At 59.0% G+C, this 21,775-nt stretch overlaps 1 protein-coding gene across 19 annotated transcripts in view; it reads right to left on the reverse strand.

The window, feature by feature from the left end:
- Casz1 (castor zinc finger 1) overlaps positions 1–21,775 on the reverse strand; it is a 150,243-nt gene that overhangs the window by 4,611 nt on the left and 123,857 nt on the right. For 14 of the 19 annotated variants that reach the window (XM_087214440.1, XM_087214434.1, XM_087214442.1 and 11 more), the window contains 17 exons: positions 21,205–21,696; positions 16,974–17,808; positions 15,953–16,021; positions 14,526–14,616; positions 13,582–13,746; positions 12,365–12,537; positions 11,313–12,157; positions 8,961–9,099; positions 8,729–8,792; positions 7,478–7,680; positions 7,252–7,374; positions 5,922–6,260; positions 4,283–4,481; positions 3,208–3,379; positions 1,395–1,546; positions 1,125–1,266; positions 402–701 (listed from right to left, as the gene is read on the reverse strand). In XM_087214440.1, coding sequence (XP_087070566.1) covers positions 402–701; positions 1,125–1,266; positions 1,395–1,546; positions 3,208–3,379; positions 4,283–4,481; positions 5,922–6,260; positions 7,252–7,374; positions 7,478–7,680; positions 8,729–8,792; positions 8,961–9,099; positions 11,313–12,157; positions 12,365–12,537; positions 13,582–13,746; positions 14,526–14,616; positions 15,953–16,021; positions 16,974–17,808; positions 21,205–21,696 — 4,503 coding nt within the window. The remainder of the gene's footprint in view (positions 1–401; positions 702–1,124; positions 1,267–1,394; positions 1,547–3,207; positions 3,380–4,282; positions 4,482–5,921; positions 6,261–7,251; positions 7,375–7,477; positions 7,681–8,728; positions 8,793–8,960; positions 9,100–11,312; positions 12,158–12,364; positions 12,538–13,581; positions 13,747–14,525; positions 14,617–15,952; positions 16,022–16,973; positions 17,809–21,204; positions 21,697–21,775) is intronic. The other 5 variants (XM_004863595.3, XM_087214447.1, XM_087214432.1 and 2 more) reach the window with 4 other exon arrangements.

The following is a 21,775-nucleotide window of genomic DNA, read 5'->3' on the forward strand; positions in this document are numbered from 1 at the left end:
GGGTGTCATCTCCACCCAGGGCCGAGAGCAGGCTGGCAACCTGGAGGGCCTGGTCTCAGGACCCCCAAACCTGCACAGGTCTCAGGTGGACCCTGAGAGCAGCAGGGACAGGCTCTGTCCTGCCCAGGGTGGCGCCCACAGGCCGTAGAGCAGGAGACTGGCACGCCACTCAGGGCCCTGACTGTGGCGAGAAGAGGCAGCTCCCCTCCAGAATGAGCAGAGGCTCGAGGAGCTGCTCTTGAGACCTGCCAAGCCCTCGGGCCTTGCGGTGCCTGGCTGTCAGCGGTGCAGCTTGGCCCTGTCCTTGGCTCGGCTGGCCACAGGGAAGGGCCGGGTCCTACACTATGACCCGAAGGATCGCTTGGGGGCACAGACACTGGGAGAAGGCGTGCACGAGTTACCTGCGGCATCCTGAACTAGGGGGACGTCACTTTTTACTGGAGTTGGAGTGGCAGTGACAGGCGGGAAGCTGGGCGGGCTGCTGATGGGGTGGGCCAGGCCCCGGCTGGCTCCGAGGCTGGCACTGAGCAGAGAGTATGAGAGACAGGACGGAGAGAAGACGCATGGGAGGGGAGGGAGGGGCGGCCGCAGCGCAGCCGGAGGGAAGGGCGGAGCCAGGGGGGGCTGCGGAGCCCCACGGGCAGCCTCGTCACCAGCGGCAGCAGGAGGAGGAAGAGGAGGAGGAGGAGGAGCCGGGCAGCCTGGAGAGGTGGAGAAAAGCAGAAAACAAAACAAAACAAAAAGACCAAAACAAAGAGAAAACAAAAAGAACCAAAATGAGAAACCCAATGGCAGAAGCAAGTATGATATGAAAATATGTGGACAGATGTGCAGAGAGGTGCGACACAGAGGGGAGAGAGCACCGGCGGGGCAGGTGGCAGAGGCTGGGTGGACAGCCCGGTGTGCCAGGAGGGCCTGCCCATGGCTGGGCTGGGGCGGAGGGCCTGGGCTCCCTCTCCTGAGACTGCGGTGGAGGGCGGAGGGTGGGCAGGGGCAGTGCGGCAGGAGGTGGCTGAGTGCCCCCCAGCCGGAGCAGCTGCCTGCTGCACACTGGACCGGCCTGGCCTCTGTCCCAGGTGGACTCGGCAGAGCTGGGCTGGGGGCAGGGCCCGGCCCGCGCTCACCTGCCGCAGTGCTCTCGTTGCCCACCGGGGTGCTTGAGCAGCTCCGATCCATGGTGGACGACTCGGAGGAGGCAGCGCCTGGGCTGCAGCCGGTGTAATCCATGCCCTCATCTGTCTCGGCATCCATCAGGCTTGGGGGGCCCTGAAAGGAGGCAGGGGTCCCTAAGGAAGTTGGCCACAGAGTTCTGGCTGTCACGTGGGCGGCATGGCCCTCCACCCGGAAGCAAGGGTGACATGGGCCACAGCCCTCGGGAGGCCCTGGGCTCTCACCTGGGAGGGGGGCACTCGGTCGAAGTTCTTCCCTAGCATCCTCCGCATGTGCTTCCGGGCGTGAGAGGTCATCTGGTGCTTGAGGAGGAAGGAGAACTGGCAGCCCTCCCGGATGCAGTGGAAGTGGCTGTTCACCTGGTTGTACTTGCAGCCTGCGGACACAGCCTCCCCTGGCATGAGCTACCCAGTGGCAATGCCCATGCCCCGGTGTGGGTCAGCTCTGTTGTGGGCACAGGGGAAGCGTGGCGGGCAAGGCGGGTGCATTTCTACGAGGAAGGCTTGCGCTGCTTTCTCCCAGGAAGCCTGAGGGCCTGGCACAGAAGGGTGTGCCCAGCAGCCGTGTCCCTGCCTCAGACCCTAGGAGGCCCTCATGGACCTGTCCACAAAGTCAGCCACCTTCTAGCAAGCCACCTGTCCCCACACCTCTTCTGGGGAGCCGGGGTGGTACCTGTGCCCCTGACTTGGCTGCCTCAGCTGGCCTCCAGCCTGCCCCCACCCACCTCTGCTATGTTCCGGCCTGAGAACAAATAGAGAGGGCGGGACTGAGACAGTCTCAGCTAAGGGCAGGTGAAGGCCTGCCCGTTGCCATGGCTCCAAGCTGCCCAGGTGGCTTGTATCATCCCCTAGCTTTGTTTGGCCCCAGCTACCACCAGAAACACCCAAAGCTGAGTAAATAATGGCAACTACAAAATACCCTGACACCTGTAAACTGAGACCCAGAACAGCATAGGCCACTGAGTATGACACCCATTGCCATGGTTACCGGCCCTCTCCAGCCCTTGGGTTCTTTCAGAATTAATACTTGCAGGAAAGGTTTGTTTCTCTTCTTTTCTGGCAGTTGACTTGGACCATCTCACCCTTCACCTCTGGAGGGGCCAGCTCCCCAGGACCCTGTTGCCATGACTACGGGCCACAACACACCTGGCCTGCAGCCGGGGCCTCTGCCTATCTGCTCCCGCCTGCCCTCCAGCTTCCAGTATATTCCTCGGAGGTTCCTGGCCCACATTTGCAGGCTCATAACTGTGGCTCCATCCTGAGGCAGGAAGATAGGCTGTGCCTGTTGACCCTGGCTGGAGCCCTCTCCCCAGGCCACCTCAGCAGCTTGGGCCACCAAGTCCCGCAGCAGCAGGGTGGACCCAGAGGCATCTGCTGCCAAGCTCAGGGCTGTGTGCCCTGCGGCCCCCTCCTTCCTGGGTCTCCTGCCCACCACAGGTGCTCTAACGGAGCCCACAGTGTACTTGGTGGTCCTCACCAGGTTCCCAGCACCAAGCCCAAGGCTAACACACCAGCCAACTAATCTTAGCTGCCACCTGCACTGCCACCACCCTCTCCTAAACAGCACCAGCACATACCTGTTCCTCAATCAGTAACTGTTGAATGAGTGAATGAATGGATGAATGAAGAGGTGAATGAATGAACAAACCATGGCTCGTTTTGGATAAAAACCTCATAATTAAAGCCATGGAAAGGATCCCAAGACAAGGAATTTCTAGAACCCCCAAGATTTACCTGCATGCCCTCTTGGAAAGAAAAGAAAAAGGAACTAAGCTGAGCCCCTAGGTCCTGGGCCCTAGGACATCTGCCTTGGCTGGAGAGGAGTTCTCAGAGCCACCCCGGCCCTTTCTCCTGGGCTATTTGGGCTTTAACACTCTGTGAGTCTATGGCCTCTGTGACATCTTTAACAAAACATGGTGCCAGAGAGGGGAAGACATAGGCACCAGGAGAGGTGGTCCTAGTCACCAGGGCCCCGGGAGTCAAAGCCATGGTCTTGTCCCCTGAGAGAAGTCCCTGCCCCAGCCCTGGCTGTAAGTACCTAGCCTGCCGCACTCCTCCCGCTTGGTGAAGTATTTGAATCCATTGGCCGCCCGCCGCTCAGCCTTCTCATGCTTCTTTATGTGCCAGGGCAGCTTGGTGGTGATGTTGGTCACAAAGTAGCAGCCAGTCCGGAGGCAGTGGTAGTGCCCTCGCATCCGGAATTCACAGTGCTGTAGGAAAACAGGAGACTGAGGACAGGCAGTGACTTCCTAAGCTCCTACCATCCCAGCCCTCTGGTCTGTGGCTGGCCTTTTGTACTGTGTTCTTCCACACTCAGAATCAGAAAACACAATAGTATAAAGAACTTTCAAGTGTTGAAAACCAGTATGCCCCCTTTGTCATTTCACTAAAACATCCTACCTAGTAACCTTATAATCCCTCACTAATGTCACACCCAGAGCAGACGTCACTGATCTATTTTAGCACTCTTCCCAGTATGCACAGACCTAGGCAGACATCACTAATCAATCCATCCTAGCACTCTTCCCTACATGGCCAGACCTAGACAGACATCATTTAAACACCCTAGGAATATTCCCAGACCTAGGCAGACATCACTAATCCATCCTGGCAGTCTTCCCTGCATCCCTAGACCTAGGCAGACATCACTGATGTATCCTGGCAGTCTTTTCTGCACATTCAGACTTTTGCTCCAACTCCTCAGGTAGCCCCTGCCAGTCCTGGGGTAAGCCTTTTAAACCTGTCCTTCCCATCTGGGTATGGACAATTCTATCCCTTTATCTATTCTTGGGCCTATTTTAAAATTCTAGGCCTCTGGGGAAAGGGGACATAGCTAATGCCAGGATGCGCAGGAAGGATGTCATGTGCCCAGTGGCTGCATAGCATTTAGTCTCTACTGGGGGTTTGGATTGAAATGACAGACCTCAACAATTTAGCACCAATCTGGTCCCCTGCCTGGGGACCGCCAGGGGCCCAGGGGCAGACAGTGTTCTTTCCAGAGTCTGGTGGAAGCCAACTTAAGAAGGGCATGAAAAGCAGAGTCTCTGCCAAGAGGAGCCTGTGCTGGGCCCTGTGCCTCCCCTTCCCTGCCACCCTCTGCCCACCACACTGACCTGGTTGGGACAGAGACACTGGAGGGAATAGTAAGCAAACTGGTCTCGCACATTCACCAGGCTGTTGTTGGGGTTGATGTGATCCAGGCAGTGGGATTCAGCCTTGCCAGAGGTCTTGCAGACGTACTTGCAGTTCCCAAAGAGACAGTGGAAGTGGAACTTGTTGGCGTACTTGCAGTCTGTCGTGAGGCAAGGATCACTGGAAGGAAACCACAGCCCAGAAGGTCATTGACATTTCCAAGCCCTCCCCACTGGTGTCCTGATTTTGCCTGAGTTGAGGTTCATTCTTCAGTCACCAGTGGTGCCATCAAGAGGAATGGCCCTGGGCTAGGTCTCCTGCTTAACAGGCCAATTCAACCAGAGACTACAGGTCCCAGCATGCATCCCTGCCTCCTTTTAGGCACTCTGCCTGGTGCAAAGGGATTGCAATGTGCAGGGTGCCCAGAGCACGGCATGCTGGGACATGTAGTTTCCATGGCCACACCTCAAGATTATAGATAAGACTGGCTGCAATAACTTCTTGGATATGAAAATAAGGGACGCTGCTGGCAGCCCTGGCAGGATGCCAGTGAAGGCCTAGCTGGCATGGCATGGCACCGCCTTGGATGTGGCTGACAGACTGCAGAAGGGTGGGCACCCCTACCAGGAAGCACTGCCACTGTGGGACCTCAGCAAGTAGGAACGTGTGCCTGATGTCAGGTCCCGCTGAGGCTCACAGCTGCTGGGGCTCCCCGGGTCTGAGGCCTGTGGCACCCACCCCCTCGGACAAGCCAGGAGCCAGAGGGTGGTAGGGGCTGGCGGCAGGTGCGTGGGGAGGTGCTGGGCCTGCTTGCGAGGGTGGTGGGGCCCATGAGCTGCAGAGGGCTGTGGGAGGACGTGGGGCTCCAGCCTTCTGTGCTACTTGTCAACTCTGCAGTCCCCAAAGAGTAGACCCGAGGTGGGAACTCTGCCCAGGCCCAGAAAGCTAAGAGAGCTGCCACTTCAGGGAGGGGAAGCAAAGAGGGACAGAGAGGCACTCTGGTCCCCTTCCGTACCATGGGCCCAGTCCCAGTGCTCAGAGAGGGAGGACAGCTGCCACTCATGTGGTATAAATAATCCAATTTATTACTTTTAAGCCGCACACATTATGATACAAAGTCACCATTCTCGCCACAAGGAGCCACCACCATTCAGTGAGGAAGGTCCCTTCCAGACCCCTGTGCAGGTGGGTGCAGGCCTGGAGGGGCCTAAGCCCCTTGCCCCTGCCCATGGATTTCATGCCCTGCAGACTCAGCCTGGGTGTGAGCCCCAGAGGAGCCCAGCAAGGGCACCTGGAAGGAGATGCAGCCCCTGTGCTGGGCCAGGAAACCATTCCCTGCCCACCCTGGCTGGGCCTTGTGGGATCTCCACAGCCTGGACCCGCTGGAGCAGTGGCGGCTACCCCCACTGTCCCCACCTGCTGGCTGCTCAGGAACAGGAAATGAGGCACAGGCAGCAGCAGCATCTTTGGCTAGAAGGACGTGGCCCAGGGGCCATGTCCCGGAGGGTGAGGACAGCCAGTGCTAACTGCAGGGTGAGGAGCAGGGCCTCCTCGCTGCCCGTGCTACACCCACTCCCAAGACACACAGGGACGGGGCACCCGGCTCATCGAGGGACTCACTTCTCCTGGAACTGGAGGAATCCGGGTTTGACCTGGGGCTTGGCGTTCTCTAGAGAAGTCGTTGCCAAGGGTGAAGCGGGAAGGTGAGGCACTGACGCGGGCATCTGAGGCATCTGGGGTATGGTGGAAGCCAGCTGCTTCCAGGCGAGCAGGGTGGGGGTGGAGGGCACCAAGGCTGGGTTAGGAGTGGGCCCCTCCAGGGAAGACCCCGGGACTGTGGCGCCAGGGGGTGCTGGGGGGGATGAGGGTGCTAGGGGAGGTTTGGTCTCAGCAGCAGAGGCTGGGAAGGAAGCCTCTGTGTTTCCTTTCGCTGTTCCTCCCTCTGTCCGGAAGTGGAAGCTGGAGAGGCAGAAGATGGCGTCTCAGGTGGGGAGCCGAGGAGCAGCTGGTGGGTCAGACCTTCCCTGGCAGCACACGGCTCGAGGGGAGTGCCACGTGTGACCCCATCACAAGCCCAGGGGCACAGCATCCCTACCCATCCTGAGCACGGGCTCTGGACATCTCCCATGATCCCATCTAGACAGGGTTTTTGTTTTGTTTTGTTTTGTTTTGTTTTGGTACTGGGGATCAAACTCAGGTCCTTGCGCCTGCAGAGCAGGCAGCAAAAGCACTGAGCTCAATCCCTGGCCCTAGACAGGGTTTGAGGACAAATGGCTGTGTCCTTGATTCTGCAGCTGGGCTCCCCGTTTGGCCCTATCTTCCTTCTTGTGACCTGTTTGTGTCCTGAATGTCTACGCTCTGTGTGTGTGTGTGTGTGTGTGTGTGTGTGTGTGCGCCCTGCCTTGTGATGCCCCCTCCTCCAGAACCTGCGCTGGGGTTCACAGGTGGGACCCTCAGTATTCAGCAGGCTCTTGTGAGGGCCAGCAGCTGGGGATGCCTGTTTTACATGTTTTACACCTTTTGAAGGTTTGAGTCCAGTTACAACCAGTGGTTGGACTTGATGCTTTCTAACTCCACAGGATTTCCAAATCCATCTCAGTATTTAGGTCAAAGGGAATCTATAGAAGCCACGTGTGGCTGGAAAGGCCTTGGCCTGCCCTGGGTCTGAGCTGAGCCTCTCTGGTTGGGCTCTGGGCCCTTCTGGTGGCCAGGTTGCAGGCCCCACCTGGCTCTGGCACCAAAATAGCTGGCACTCAGGGCCTCAAGTGGGGTCTGGGCATGCGGCAGAAGGCAAGGAAGCTGGCCCCTTTGGGCAGCTCAGCTTCCAGAGTCTGGTCAGAACTGCATTCAGTCCTGCTTGGAGGGGCCGGGAAAGTCTCGCTCAGCCTAGAGCCAGGACGAAAGGGGCTCTATTTAAGTGGGCCCTGGGACTCTGGGGACCCTCACTCACTTTGCGTGCTTGATGGCCCCGTCCAGGGTGCTGAAGAGCGCACCACACTCCTCCACCACGCAGTGGAAATGGGCCTTGTGGAGGAAGTCACACTGGGCGTCACAGAAGTCCTTGGTACCAAACCTGGTGGGAGCAGCCAGCCGGTTAGAGTAGGGTCAAGTTAGAGGTGGGGCTGGTGTGGCCACCTGGGACCCTGCCCTCCCCGCTGTGCTCCGCAGGCCCTCACCTGCGCAGGTACACCTTCCAGGGCTCCGACAGCTTCTCCTGGACAAGTGCCTTCACAGCCTTGCCCAGGAAGGGTGAGGGCTCCGTAGCAGGGCTCCCCTCCACTTCTGCCTTGATGTTCAGCAGGCTGCCGAGGCCAGGGTCGCCCTGAGACATCTGGGAGGACAGAGGCTGAGCTTGGGCCCACGTGACCCTTGGACAGACCTGCCCAAGCACGGCTTTGGCTAGAGAAGAGCCCTGTCTGAAGGGCTGCGGCCCTGGCCCTGGGAGAAGCAGGACTGGGCCTTTCCTCACAACCCTGTGCTGCGGGAGCCGTCATTCAAGGAGAGGCCGCCACTCTGGGTGCACACAGCAGCCCCATCCTTCCCCAGACTTTGCGGCTCCCTGGTTATTTTCCTGCCAGAAGGTTTTCAAAAGAAGTGCAGGAGGAGGAGGGATGGGGGGAACCCCTATGAATTCCTTGAGAACAACAGAAGGCACACAAAGGAGGAGCAGGGAGGGAGGGACAGGCTCATGGAGGAGAGCCAGGCAGGCGGGAGAGGTGGGAGGAGAGGCTCCCTGGGAGGCAGCGTCCTGAGGACAGCCAAGGAGACCAGGAGGCCGTGCAGGGAGGGCCTGGCCACAGGGCTCGTGCCTGTGTGCCCAGCCAGGACCTGTCCATGAGGCCGGCCCAGGCCCGCTCCCTCTTCAACCCAGTCACTTGTGTACAGTAACCAAATTAATCTTCCTGCAGTCAAATTTATCATGTGAAGGGGAAAAATATATTTGAGATGATGTATAATTTACAAAGACCCTGCATTATTTAAAATAAATATTCCGGAGCGACCTCTCCGGAAGGCGTCCGAGACCATTACTCAACCCGAAAAGTGGAAATTAATGCTTTGCTCTCACTTTAGTCTCCCCCTCTGCCCCTTTTAAAACAAACAAAAAATAGATATAAAATAAATAAATAACATCAATAACTAAGGGCGAGAGAAGTTAGAGGGCTCCGGAAAAGCTTTTGGAGCCCTCCATCGGAAAGGAAAAAAAAGGTGTCAGAGGCTGGAATATATTTCTTCAGCCAGTTCATTAAATTAATTTGTAAGCAGTGGCTCTGAAATTATATTCGATGAAAAATGGCCTCAAAATTTAAATGGTACAAACTCATCTTATTAGAGGGAAAACATTAAAAAACAAACACGTCCCCCCACCCCCCAGCACAGCTTTAATTTCTCTGGGTGGGGGCGGGAGGCGTGTGATGGATGGTTCTTACCTTATTCATAAGCGAGGATAAAAGAGATGAATTTGCTGGGACTGCGTGGCCATTTGATTCATTACTAGAACACACAAACCAAGGGGCTTCAGCTCAGACACTGGGGGTACCGAGTCCAGCGGCCCACCCTTCTCGGCCAGACCAGGGCTCCAGCCCAGCCCAGCCCCCGGGGCCAGCTCTGGGGGTGCTGCCACGGGCGTCCCCTCTGGGGCCCGGGCTGGCCTCGCCTCACCTGGGCTCCTTCACAGTCAGGTTGAGACTGCGGTCGTGGGCAGCCTCGTGTGGGCCTGGGGCACCAGCGCTCTCGCTGCAGGGCTCCTGCTTCACCTGGGCCAGGGGGAACCTGGTAGGGGTGGCCTGCTGCCCGCTTCCTGCAGGGGAGGGGAGGGAGAGGAAGATGGGCTTGGGGGTCACAATACCAGTGCCCCCAGGGAGGATGCGGCCGGGTGGGCCAGGGGCCCCCAGGGAGGCCTAGCTGCTGGTCAGCAATTTTCTTCACCGACGTGATCACTTTCGACGCTTACCCCTGTGTGGCAATTCTTCAAGTGATAATTATTGCAAAATTATGTCAAAGTTGTCCTGGCTCAGGGCCTCCTGGAGGAGAAGGGCGGGAGTCTGGGGAGGGGGCTGGGGTGGGGGCGGGGGGGCCCTTCATTTTCTCCACCGACTGTCATAGTCGATTTGTGGGGCTGCTGCTTAAGCTTTTCTTAAAGACTGTGTTAATGCTGAGGGAAAGTGGCAGATCTGGCCTGGGAGCGGCCCCTCCTTGGTCCCAGGCCCGCTGTTGCCGGGGCGACGGCCCTGCCTACACTGAGCATGCCCGGGGAGGGCATCTGCCGTGTCAGGGCTACGGAGGCTGACGGCCAATCCGGGCGGTTCAAACTGTGTGACCTCGCCCGCCCGTCAAGCTGTCCAGGGCAGGGACTCAAGCCCTGCCCCGGCGGCCAGGCTGGGTCCGAGGGGGAGCTGGGCAGGAAGAGGCTGCAAGAGGCTGAGCAGAGCAGGGGCAAAAAAAGTTGCTGACAGGAGCGTGTCCACTGAGCCTTGCTCCACAATCCCCAAGTGACTGAAATATTAATTTCCCCCAAGGCGCTACAGCTGACAGAGAGCTGCTTCACAGACAGCAAGTGGCATTTTATTAAAAATAAAGGAAACGGTCCCCCCTCCCCTTCCTTTGACCTTTCTTTTTGGGGAAGGAGATCTGTCTAAGGAAAAGAAGTACTTGATGGTCTGGCTGAAGAGCCCGATGTGGCTCTGGAGTAGGTCTTGCCCAGCCTGCAGGCCCTGTGTGGGGCGTGGCCAGGCAGGACCCTTGCCACTCATGGAGTGGACGCTGGTTCCTCCAAATTGCCATCTGGGATATGAGCGGCCCTCTGGAGTCCACAGTCCAGCAGAGAAGTCATTTGTCCCTTGTCCCTAAGAAAGCAGGCCCAGTGGAGGCACCCTGGAGATGCGGGGACCCTCTGTCCTGGCTGGTTCCAAGACAGTCTCAAAGGGGAGCGAGCACCCAGCCAGCAGCCAGAGTGCTGGGGCCTTGGTGGGGTGCTGACTTCACCGCTTGTAGTTGTGTGCCTGGGGACAGAGCATCCTTACTGCTCCAGCAGCTCCACAGGGCGGGGCTTCTGTTTGTCCTCTCGCCTATGTGTCCCCAGCACCAGCTCAGTGTCCGCCCTCGGGAAGCACCTAGCAAGCGGCCCTTGGCAATCACCAGTGGTTGTTGAATGAATGAATGAAACGAGCCACATCCCAGACTGAACGCTTCACAAAGACCAACCAGTACTTATTAGCCAGGTGAGGAAACCAAGGGAGAGAGGAGAGAGGGAAACAGAAGAGCAAGATCAAATAAAAAGCAGGAGGAAAAGTGGGAACAAGCTAGAGAAAGAGCGAGAGAACATGCTAGGAGAGCTGCCCCTCAGTGAGGCAGTGTGAGACGAGAAGAGGAGGCTTTGGTGTCCAGCCTATGCTGCAAGCACAGCACCGTGGCCAGTGTGGCTACCGGGAGTTCAGGGAATCACAGTCGCCATCCAACGTCTTCGTCACACTAGCCAGTTTAAACAGCCTCATGTGGCTGGCGACTGCCAGTGCTGACAGGGCAGAGCAGAAGGTTCTTAGGCCACAGGAAGTTCTACTGGGGAAAAGCCTGAAGGGGCTCCGCCTGGAGGGGCTGAGCAGGTGTGACGAGTAGCCACCCCCCACTGGGCTGAACACATCCCCCTGCAAGTCAGCTGGAGGAGGCCGGGGTCAGGGAGGGGACAGCTCTTCTTAGGGACCCATCAGTGATGTGGAGCAGACAGGGGCTACCAGGACACATCAGCACCCCAGGAGGCGGGGACTCTGGTCCTGCTTCAGGAGAAACAGAGGCAAGAGCACCCTGGGGGTTGGGCCTGAGTAAGGCGCTCCAAAGAGGAAATAAACAGGATGGAGGCAGAGACCAAGCGAAGAAGGGGTGCTGGTTGGTGGGAGACTGGGGTGCTGGGACCCAACAGATAACTCTTCCCCAACTCCCCTGCTCTGCAGCCTGAGCCCAGGCAGCTACTGGGGTCTACAGGGTGCTTGCTTCCTGGGCAGTGCCCCACCTGCTCACCTGGGTCAAAGGTGGCAGAGGGCTTGAGGGCAGCCGCAGCCAGTCTGGCCATCATGGGTGAGATGAGCCCTTTGCTCGCAGAGATCCTCTCCATGATGGAGGCAGGGGGCACCAGGACAGAGGTGGCAGCTGCTGGGGCCGAGTCTCCAGCTCCTGAGGCCACCAGAGCAGGTGTGTCAGGGGCTGCTGAGGGTGCTGCCCCAGATGACACGGCACTCAGAAGGCCGGGGGCACCCACAGGCAGGGACGCGCTCCCCCGGCCAGGGAGGAGGGGGAGATAGGGCGCAGTGGTGGGCAGGCCAGAGTTGGAGAGGGCCAGTGCCAGCGGGATGGAGCCAGGCAGGCCCTGGGGCAGAAGCCCCGAGACCTTGCTGTTGGGAGGCTTGGTGGCACTGGGCACAGCCTCGGTGGTGGCGCTGGCAGCGGCGGCCAGGGATGCGGAGGACTGCTGGCTAGTGGGAGAGGCGCTCAGGCTGGAGTTCTTGCTGCTCAGGGCAGAGAAGTCGACCAGGTCGTCGTTGCTTGACTCCTCGTGCTCCGTGTCCTTGGCGCCCAGCAGCGAGGGTGGCAGCCCCAGCACGCCCGAGGAGCGGATGTGGCGGCGCTCGTGCTTGCGCTTGTGCGAGGTCATCTGGCTGGTGGAGGTGAAGGTGAAGCCGCAGCCGGCGCGGATGCAGTGGAAGTGGTTGGTGGCCTTGCTGTACACACAGCCCTCATACTTGCACTCCTCGTACTTATAGAACTTCTTGAAGCCATCCTTAGCATAGGCGTCATCCTTGATGTGGTAGCTCTTGTGCTTCTCAATGTCACACTTGTTCTTGAAGGTGAATGTGCAGCCAGGGCGCCTGGATGGGACATCAGAAGCCTGTCACGGACCTCACCCCCGTGCCCTGGGAGGGACGGTCCGCTGGATGGAAGACCACGGCTGGACACTAAGCTGGGGTCCCTGAGCACCCAAACTCCTGCCCGGGAGGAGCAGGGCCTGGCCATCCTGAGGGCTTGGTTTCCCGCCTCTGCCCTCCTCCAGGAGGAGCCCCGTGCTGCCCACTCACCTGCAGTGGAAGTGCGTGGTCTTCTGTCCATAAAACTGGCAGTCGGCCGTGCCGCAGTCCTCAGTGGCTCGGAAGCGCTGGAAGCCGTCGTTGATGAGCTGTGTATTCTTCTTGTGGAAGTTCTCGTGGGTCATCACGTCGGACGTGCTTGTGTACACCTTGTTACAGCCCACCTGCATAGGCCAGACGGCGGTCAGGGAGCCGAGTCCCAGGACTGCTCAGGGAAGCCAGAGCTCTGGGAGTGGCCAGAGCCACAGGGTCTCTGCTCAGGGCTCTGCCACCTCTAACCCTCCATCACCTCCGGTCCCCTGGGGCCCTGAAGCAGAACACTGCGGACAGGCCCTGGGCCACCAGGGAGGGACCAGGACTTCCCCAAGCTGAGGGCTGGGCTGTTCTCAGATCCCACACATTTTGGGGCCCAGGCAAGGGAGCCTCACTTGGCAGGGGTTGAGCTTTGCATCCCAATCTGTGGCCTTACCTCTAAAGCCCACTGGGGGTGGGGGTTGGGCAGGGCTGAACCCTGCAGGTCACCTTTAGCTCAGGGACTTGCTCAGTGGATGGTTCTTGGGCACAGGGCCCTCCCACCCACCGCTGCTGGGCCAGGCAGGCAACGTTGCCATATTGAGTAAAAAGCAGTGGCTTCTAGCACCCTTGACGGCTGAGCCGTGCCAGTGTCTGCACCATCTCAGGCCCAGAGGGTGGCCCCCCTCTCCTCGTGCCCAGGTTGCTCCACAGAGGCCATAACAACCCCTGACAAATATGAGGGAGGCGCGGAGGCTGCTATTTGCAACCCAAAGTCGCTCCTCCTGGGTCTGACACCTTGAAAAAGCCCAGACTCTGCATGGCATTAAAACAAAGAATTAAACAAAAACCTCCTCAGGAATCATTTGCAATGCTGCTCTTGGTGTTAAAGCCTGAAAAATGTTGGTCTGTATAAACAGCTCACTGAATTTCCCCCACACCAAGTATGGCCATGGGGAAGGCCCCGCCCTGGCCACCAGACACTGCCCATGCCTGAGCCCCTGGGACTCTCACCTTTTCAGCCACCTCTGCCCAGGGCCAGGAGAAAGGGAAACTTCTGGTCTACCAGAGCCCTGCCCATGAGGCAGCCTACCCTGGATTGAAGGGTTCGGGGGAGGGCATGCGCTAGAGAGGGCTGAGAGGTTCTGGGTCTTCCTGGGCCCACAGGCACAGTGGCGGGAGTGGGGTGGTGGCACCTGCATGCAGTGGTAGTGGGTGCTCTTCCCGTTGAGGTGGCAGCCGTGGTAGTATACACTGCAGTCATCCAGCGGGCTGAAGCGCATGAAGCCGTGCTGCAGGGAGTTGTCGCGCTTCTTGTGCATGTTGTAGTGCCGGATCACGTCCTGCTTACTCGTGAACCTCTGCCAGGAGAGAGCGCCTAGTTGGTAGGAGCCCGGGCCCCAACCCGTGTGCCAAAAGTGCCTGGATCAGGGGCTGGCCCTGGGGCCTGTGCGTCACCCCATAAATAACCCTCTCAGGGCTGAGGCAACTCAGGCTGCCCAGCTAGTTCCGAGCATGCTAACCCTTGGCTGGAAGAGTTCCAAAGGCCAGGGAACCACAGACCCTTCCTTGACCTCTTCCCAGGCTCCCAACAGCCACGCCCGGAGTACTGAAGTGCTGGGCAAGCCCTGATGGCCAGGGCTCTGATGGGCAACAGCGTGTCCTGCCTGGGGCACCTGTGATGCCAGGCTGGGCTCCCTGTGAAACGGAGGGAGCAGCATGTGCAGACAGCCTAAAGCACCCTTCACTAGCTCTGGCCTTGCCAACACCAGCTATGAACACTTTCTAACTGAACCTCAAGTTTTCATCTTGAAAATGGGAAAATAACAGGCTTACGAGGCCCTGGAGAGAGCTGGTCAGCTAACGTGCACAGGCTGCCTGGAGCAGGTCTTGGGCTACGCTAGCCTCCAGGCCAAAGGACCTAGAATGGTTATCCCCAGGGCACCAAGCACTGCAGAGCTGATCAGCAGCTTTCTCCGTAGGAACTGGGAACGTGGACAGGCCGGAGGCTGGAAGCTGCACTCTGCCTGCACAGGTTAAGCCCTGATGGCCTGTGTAGGACTCAGCAGCTCCCCGCCTCACATCCAGCAAGAGCCTCCATGCCGTGCTGGCGGGCAGGCGGGCAGGCTGTGGCCCTTACCTGGTAGTTGCACTCTGGGTCCAGGCAGTGGTAGTGCTCACGGTACTGGTAGGCACAATGGATATGGCCACAGTGCTGACTGCCTGAGAACCTGAAGAGACACAGGTAGGTCAGGCTCCTCACTGAGTGACAGCCCTTCCCAGGTCCCAGGCCCCACAGGTGGGCTGCTGGGGTTTGGAGGGTCTGAGCGGGGGACAGGTAACATGGCAGAGGCCTGGGGCTGCCAGGGCCAGCGACAGCCTTTTAGGACTCCGGTAGTTTCCTGGGAATGAGGGCCAGGTGAGGCACAGGCCTGGCACCCAGGCGGTGAGGAAGAAGCTGGGGAGGAGGCCCGCAGCCCTGTGGCAGTCTATGGCCTTCCTGCAGGTCATGGCCTGATCAACCTGGACCTCCCAGCTCTGGCCAAGGAGGGGACCCAGGCTGGGGCAGCCCAGGGGTCTGTTACTGAGAGGTGTTAAAGGGCCCTCTCTGTTCTGGGCTTTTCCTGACACTTGAAACAGTCCAGAGTTATGAATTTTTAAAGCACAGCATCTGTTCGGCTTCCCGTGGCAGGGAGCTCACTCTCCAGCCAAGTGTGCAACACGGCCTGACCACCGTGGTCTCCCGAAACACGGGTCCCTCTCAGGCCCGACACTGCCGGCGGGGTTCTCTAGCCAACCTCAGTCGGTCAGCCCCAGGGAGAGGAGGCCACGTGTGTGTGGAGAAGGTGCTTCTGGCTCCCTCCATGGATGACGAGATTGCAGGAGAGGGGAAGAGAAGCCTCACTGTAAGGGGAAAAACCACTTGCAAATAAATATTTAAGTTGAAGCTGCCAAAAGGGCCATCTGCTGAGGCACTAATAATAATGATAGCAATAATAATAAAGAGAAGAGGGAAGAGCAAAGCAGAAGAGACTGAGGAACAAGGGAGCCAGAGAGACAGAGAAGGACTGAAGAAAGGCAGATGCCACCGGGGATGCCCTCTACCACATGCTGCCCACCATGCCCCGGCCTCAGGGGGCCTGATCTGGGGTTGGTGGAGGAGGTCTTCACTGGCCAATCCCGTTGCCCTTGGGAAACTGGGATCTGGTGTCAGGTAATGGTAAGGCCTTGCCAGGAGAGGCCAGGGAGCCATGTCAGAGAGCATGACTGCCCACAACCTGGTCAGCCCTGACACCTGCCCAAGCTCCATGTGGGGGCAAGGCCCAGGCTCTCAGGCTCCTCCCACACCCCAGCCTTGCTTGGGGTACAAGCTGCTGAAGGACCATGTGGCCTGGCTCACACTGAATGGTGGGTCTGAGATGGACTTGTGGGGTGTAAGCGAGTGGGATTTGCGGGGAGGCAGAACCTTGGCCCTAGTGGTGAGAGGCGCATGCATGGTCCCTCCACCCATGGGCATTCCGGGCGCCCCCACCTTTCCTGCACACAGTCTCCTCCCCGGGCGCCTACCTGGCAATATATTTCTGGTAAATGTTTACATCTTCAGTGACAGCTGGCTTATCTGTGGGCAATCCGTTCCTGGCGAGACACATAGGGCACAGCCGATTAGCAGACGGGGGATAGCCTCTGCCCCAGGAGCTTCTGGTGGGCAGCTCCCTGCCCTGGGCCCTGGCCCTGATCTCCTTGGCTATGTAGGTTTCTGAAGCACTTGGGGTGGGGCTGCCAAAGTCTCCAGGCACAAGCCAGGCACAGGCTCAGATGAAGGCTGGAGGGCCAGGCCTAAAGTCCACCTGGGCAAAAGCCTCCAAAGCCAGAGCTCAGTACTCCGGCACACAGAGAGGAGTACCAGGAACCCAGGCCAGGAACACAGGAGAAGGTGGGTAGCTCTTAGCCAGGGGGAAGTGTCTCAGCTCCCCCCTTCCACTCCAGCAGGAGGGTGCAGCCTGGATGTGCCTTGGGGCTCCAGGCTCCCACACTGCTGCATCGTAGGAAAGAGAAGTCTCGCTCAGTTGCCCATGACCTGGTTAAGCTGAAAGGGTATATGACCCTTGCTCAGCCTCCTACCTTCTTTTTCCTGCCTCTTCCATGGCCCAGGCTGAGCCTGGAGCCAGGGCCCCACTGTGGACCTGGGCACCCGACCCAGGGTGGGGCTGTCTTGACTAATCACAACCACAGCCTGCACCCAGTCCTCGTGGCAGTGTGGCAAGGGGGCAGCAGTGGTCCTTGGTATGCATGTTGGCAAATGAGCAGTCCATACTGATGCCTGGGTGTGCGACAGTGTGTGAGGGTGCACGGGGGATGAGTCGTGCACAAGCATAAGCACACAGGAAGGAGTGGTTACCTAGTAAATGTGATGTGTGTGCACGCACGTGTGTGTGTGTAAGCAGGTGCCTAAGAGTCTGGCATGAGTGTCCAGGTGCATGAGGGGATGTGTTCACTCCCGTGAACACCACAGGAAAGGAGCAGGCCTCCCAGGAGCACCCAGTCCTGCCCAGGGCTCGGGGTGGCAACAGGGTAGGGAGCGCCTTACTTGACAGTGGAGACGGTGCCTGTGGTGATGGAGTCTGTTTTGGAGAAGGTGGACTTCAGGTACTCAGGAGTGTTGAAGGACAGGGAGGCAGGTGGCTCGGGCCCTGGCCCGGGGGCGCTGGGAGCACTGGGCACAACGGCGAGGGCTGCAGGAGCCAGGCTGGGGGTGGGTGGAACCTTGGCGGGGCTGGGCTTCTGGATGCCCCGGACGTCGTACTTGGAGGGCCGCCCCACTTTGCCCGTCTTGAAGGCGATGGCCCCGCCCATGTCAGGGCTGCCCTCCCCTGGTTTGAAGAGGTGCAGATACTTGACGTTCTCCAGGTCGTACTTGGATGGCTTCTTGTAGGTGCTCCCATTCTGGGGCCGCAGGTTCTCACCCGTCTTCAGTTTTTGGATGAAGAAGTCATACTTGGAAGCACGGGCCACCAGGTTCTGCATCTGGACACTGCTGTGTGACGGCAGGGGCAAGATGGTGGCCTTGGTCTCTAGGTGGGTGGTGTTGCTGGGCAGCCGCAGGCCCGGCAGGGGACCCACCACCTCCTTGCCTGCCCGCTCCTCCACCTTGGTGCCGTGGGCTGGCCAGGAGAGCTGCTCCCCGGCCTTGAGCTTTCGGATGTACTCCTCGTACTTGGAGAACCGCACCCGCTTGCTGAGGGCGTCCTCTGAGGCGGGCAGCACGGAGGAGGTGGCCGCCTCAGGGGTGGAGCCCGCGTGCAACTTCTCGAAGCTGATCTTCCTGGCCAGCTCGTCCCTCGTGTTCTGGTCGTCGTAGCCGAACATGCCAAGGAACTCGGTCATGGTGGAGGCCGCATAGTCCCGCAGAGAGGAGGCCTCTCCTACAGGGGGAGGAGAGAGGCGTGTCACCTGGGGAAGGGAGAGGAGGCCCCCACCATGAGCCCCCATCCATGGAGGGAGGGGCCGGGAGGGGAGGGGCAGAGCAGGACATGATCTATGGACCTTTGGCTCACTTGTTAGGTTTTACGACTCTTAAATTAATTTGTTTTAAAAAAAAGTAATTAATACTGGGGTAAAATAAAACGAGTTCATCAATGCCAGGAAAATCAATTTCCTAAATGTTCTGGCCGATGGCTTTTCAGTACATTAAACAAAGTTTCATAAATGTCTCCGCTCTCTTGCCTTGGCCTAATATGAAAGGGAAGTCATCTTACTGGAAGTAAGGCCAGATCCCAACCTGCCTCCTGGGGTAGGGGCAGCGGTCACAGGGGCCAGGGACAGGTAGGGATGTGGGTGGTGGCTGGACATTCAAGAGGGAGCCAGGGGCCAAGGGAGACACCCTGGTGGGGTGGGGTGGGGCTGGCTGGGAACCTTCTCTGGCCTCCACAGATGGATCTCCAGGGCTTGCCCCAGATGCCCCTGGACCTGCCCTCCTGGTTGCCACAAGAGCTGGGCAGGGGCAGGGACCACGTGGATGTGCCCAGCCAGACTCACTTGGGGCCCCCTCCAGCCAAGATTCCTCTTGTGGACAACTTCCAACTCCCCAGTCACCCTCCCAGCTCGAGCTTACCCATAGGGTGGGTCACCCTGCGCAGGGCAGGGCTGGCAGGAGAGGCTGGCCCTGGTGGGTGCATCCATCCACCCCATCGTCCACAGCCACAGCCCACTGAGAAGCCCGGGGTGACCTCCGCATGGTGACCACACCCACTCCCTCTCATACACACTCAGACACATGCACACCATCACTGTGCACACCCATGTACGTTTTTTTTTTTTCCTACTGGAGATCGAACTCAGGTCCTTGTGCTTGTGAGGCAGGCACCAGAACCACTGAGCTAAATCCCTGGCCCCTATGATTTGGTTTTTTTTTTTTTAGTACTGGGGATCGAACTCGGGACCTTGCGCTTTCGAGGCAGGCGCTGGAACCACTGAGCTAAATCCCCGGCCCCACACCCATGTACAATACACACTCCTGCCCTCATGCACACACACGCTCTCACACACTACTCACATATATATGTGATAAAAACGACAGTGGATGTTTAAATTTTAAAAACTTATTACAGTAAAGGACATATTGCCAAGAATGATGGGAGCATTCTGAGAGGGATTAATAGCAATGTGTCATTCACTGTAATAATTTTTAAATGTAAACATTCACCATATTTTCTGATCTAAGCCATACACGCACGCTCACATGCTTTCACACACCCACACTCAGACTCACAAGCTCGCAGCATCCCTAGTGACTGTCCCCCGACTCTACAGATACACACATGTACAGCCCCCCCAAACGCCACACTCAGCTCCCCAAGACCAGTCTCAGGATGCAGGAGGAAGCCAGCTCCATCTAGTGCCACTTCTTGAGGCCCCTGGCCACAGCAGGTGGTACCCCCACACTCACGTGCACAGCACGCCCCTTCCTCCACCGAGCCATGTACATACCCCCTGTGGCTCTGCCCCAAATCAGGGCTGGGTGCACACAGGCAGCAAGACCCACGGCCCAGGAATACCACACTTCCTCCTCCCTGTAGAGGTCTGCCCCAGTAGTCCCACACGGGGGGGGGGTTCCTAACAGCACAGCCAAGGGAAGGCAGGCATGAGGGGCCCCTCCCAGTGCCACACAAACCTTCGGGGTCTGGGTTCCAAAGCACTCCCAGAGCAGGTCTGATGGAGTGGGTGAGAAACCCAGCAGGACGCAGAAAGTGGGGCTCTGAGCTCTTGGGGGGGGCTTCCTGGGGGGCACCAGGACCCCAGCGGGTGAGGAGCGGACAGGCTGGGCAGAGTGACAGACAGCTGTTGCCCTGGCAAGATGGGAGGCCAGCCACTGTCCAGAGCTCCAGCCACACAGGTCGGGGGCCCAGCGGGAGGAGTGGGCTCTGGCTGCTGGAGGCAGTGGCTCAGGGACCAGGGAAAGGGGCTAAAAATAGCTGGAGGCAGCTGAGCCCTCACTATATATGGCAGAGAAACAGAAGGCTCTGAAGGGCAGGCAGCTTCGAGCAGGGAGGGGGCCAGACGGGGGTCCCTGAGTCAGCCCAGAGCCCTGTGTGCCTGAGCCCCAAGCCCCAGGGAAGGTGGCCTGGCAGCAGGGCCGGCCGGCTGGCACTAAGTGCTCAGGGCTGAGGGGTGAGGCCTAGGGCCACAAGGCCACAGAGAGTCCAAGCCTTGCATCAGGCCTCCCCATCCCAGGAGCTGCTCCCAGGAGAGAGAGAGGCAGGAGGCGAGGCCTGCGCCATTGCCTCCCCATGGGCAGAGTGGGTATGCAGGGGGTGCTGAAGGGATAGCAGTCCTTGTCACTGCGCCCCTCTTCTCAGGCCCAGCACAATCACCTTGTGTCTGGCAATGGCAAGGGCTTTCCCTATCAGAGGAAACTGAAGGTCACACTTTTCCTCATTGATCTTGCAATGTTTGTTAATTACTCTGTCACTGATGTGGCGAAGGATAATTAAACAGCTCTGTTTATATCTTATATGCATAATTATGTGGCTGCGCAGGGCTCCCCGCACAGGGAGGAGATGTGCCCCTTGCTGCAGGGGGAAGGGGGACAGGGGAGCAGGCAGGGAGGCACAGGGCTCTAGGCATGAGCCTGGGAAGGAGGCTGGGGGCCAAAGCAAAGGTCTCAGACCCCTGGTTCCAGTCCTATTGGGGACCCCTGCCTGCCCACCCTCTTGAAGCTGAAAGCTCCAGGCTGCTCTGAGTCCTACAGACAAGGAGACACTAGAGAAGCTGGGCCTCGGCCACCTCTTGGGAAAGAGAACAGAGAGAGCCATGTCCAGCGGTTGGGTGGAGAGGGATTTGCTGGCTGGGCCAGGCTGGCCACGTGGCCCAGAAAGGTGCTGCCGAAGAGGGCCCGGAAACAGAGGCCCAGGGAGAAGGCAGAGGGAGGAGGTGAGAACAAAGCCTCTTCATGGAAGGCCCCTAGAGAAAGAAGATGGAGACAGAGCTCATGGGCTTCACCTTGCTGCCTACCTCCCACTGCTCTCACACTCACGGCAGATACTATGGCCCCACGACAGGCTCGTCACTCTGCAGGTGTGCAAATACCCACCTACTTGCCACCTATCTGGTCTGTCTGTCCATCTGTACACCACTGTTTCTCAAACATCCGCTCTGGGGGCAGCACCCCTGGCCTGCTCACACACTCGGGAAGCTGTTTCCTTGTCCCTTTGAGCCCTGCTACCTTGGGCCAGAAGAGAGGAAGCAGGTGTGTTCCCAGCCTCTCAGGGCCCTGCGCCCTTTCCAAGCCTTCAGCCTCCACTCCAAGGCCACACACCCACCTGAAGCCTGCTTGGCACCAGGGCCACTGCTGTCCTTTGAGGCTGTCCCATCCGAGTCCTTCTCCTCCAGGCTGCCGCCGCCATCTTTGGAAGGCTCTTCTGCATGGTCTTCCTCATCGCTGCAGCCCTGGGGCTGGACCATGTAGACTCCCTCGGGCGGCAGCTCCAGGCCCTCTCGGGGAATTCGCCCCAACACTGGCGTGGGTGCTGGCTCCTCGCTGTACTCCCCGTTGACCCACTTCTCGATCACCGCCCGCCTCTTGTCTTCTTCGCTTCGGGGAGCCTGGGGCACCCCAGACTCAGGGCCACTGCACTCCTTGTCCCGGGGCCGCAGTGGGCTGCCCACGGCCTGGGAGCCGGCCTCTGCTCCCTTGTCCACCACCACCTGGCGGCTCAGCTTGGCGCAGATGGCGTTGAGCTTCAGGCCACCTTTGCGCTTGGCCGCCATTGAGGGCTTGCCTGCAGGCGGGTCGGTGCACCGGGTGCCTTCAGCTGCAGGGATGGAGGGGCACGTGGTGAGAGGCCTGCATGCCATGCACACCCACCCCCTAATCAGGCTCGAATCCCCTAA

The sequence above is a fragment of the Heterocephalus glaber genome, unplaced genomic scaffold (genome assembly GCF_053883595.1).
Source record: "Heterocephalus glaber isolate CG9 unplaced genomic scaffold, H.glaber_assembly_v1.0 deba00001447, whole genome shotgun sequence".
In the NCBI taxonomy this organism is placed as follows: Eukaryota; Metazoa; Chordata; class Mammalia; order Rodentia; family Bathyergidae; genus Heterocephalus; species Heterocephalus glaber.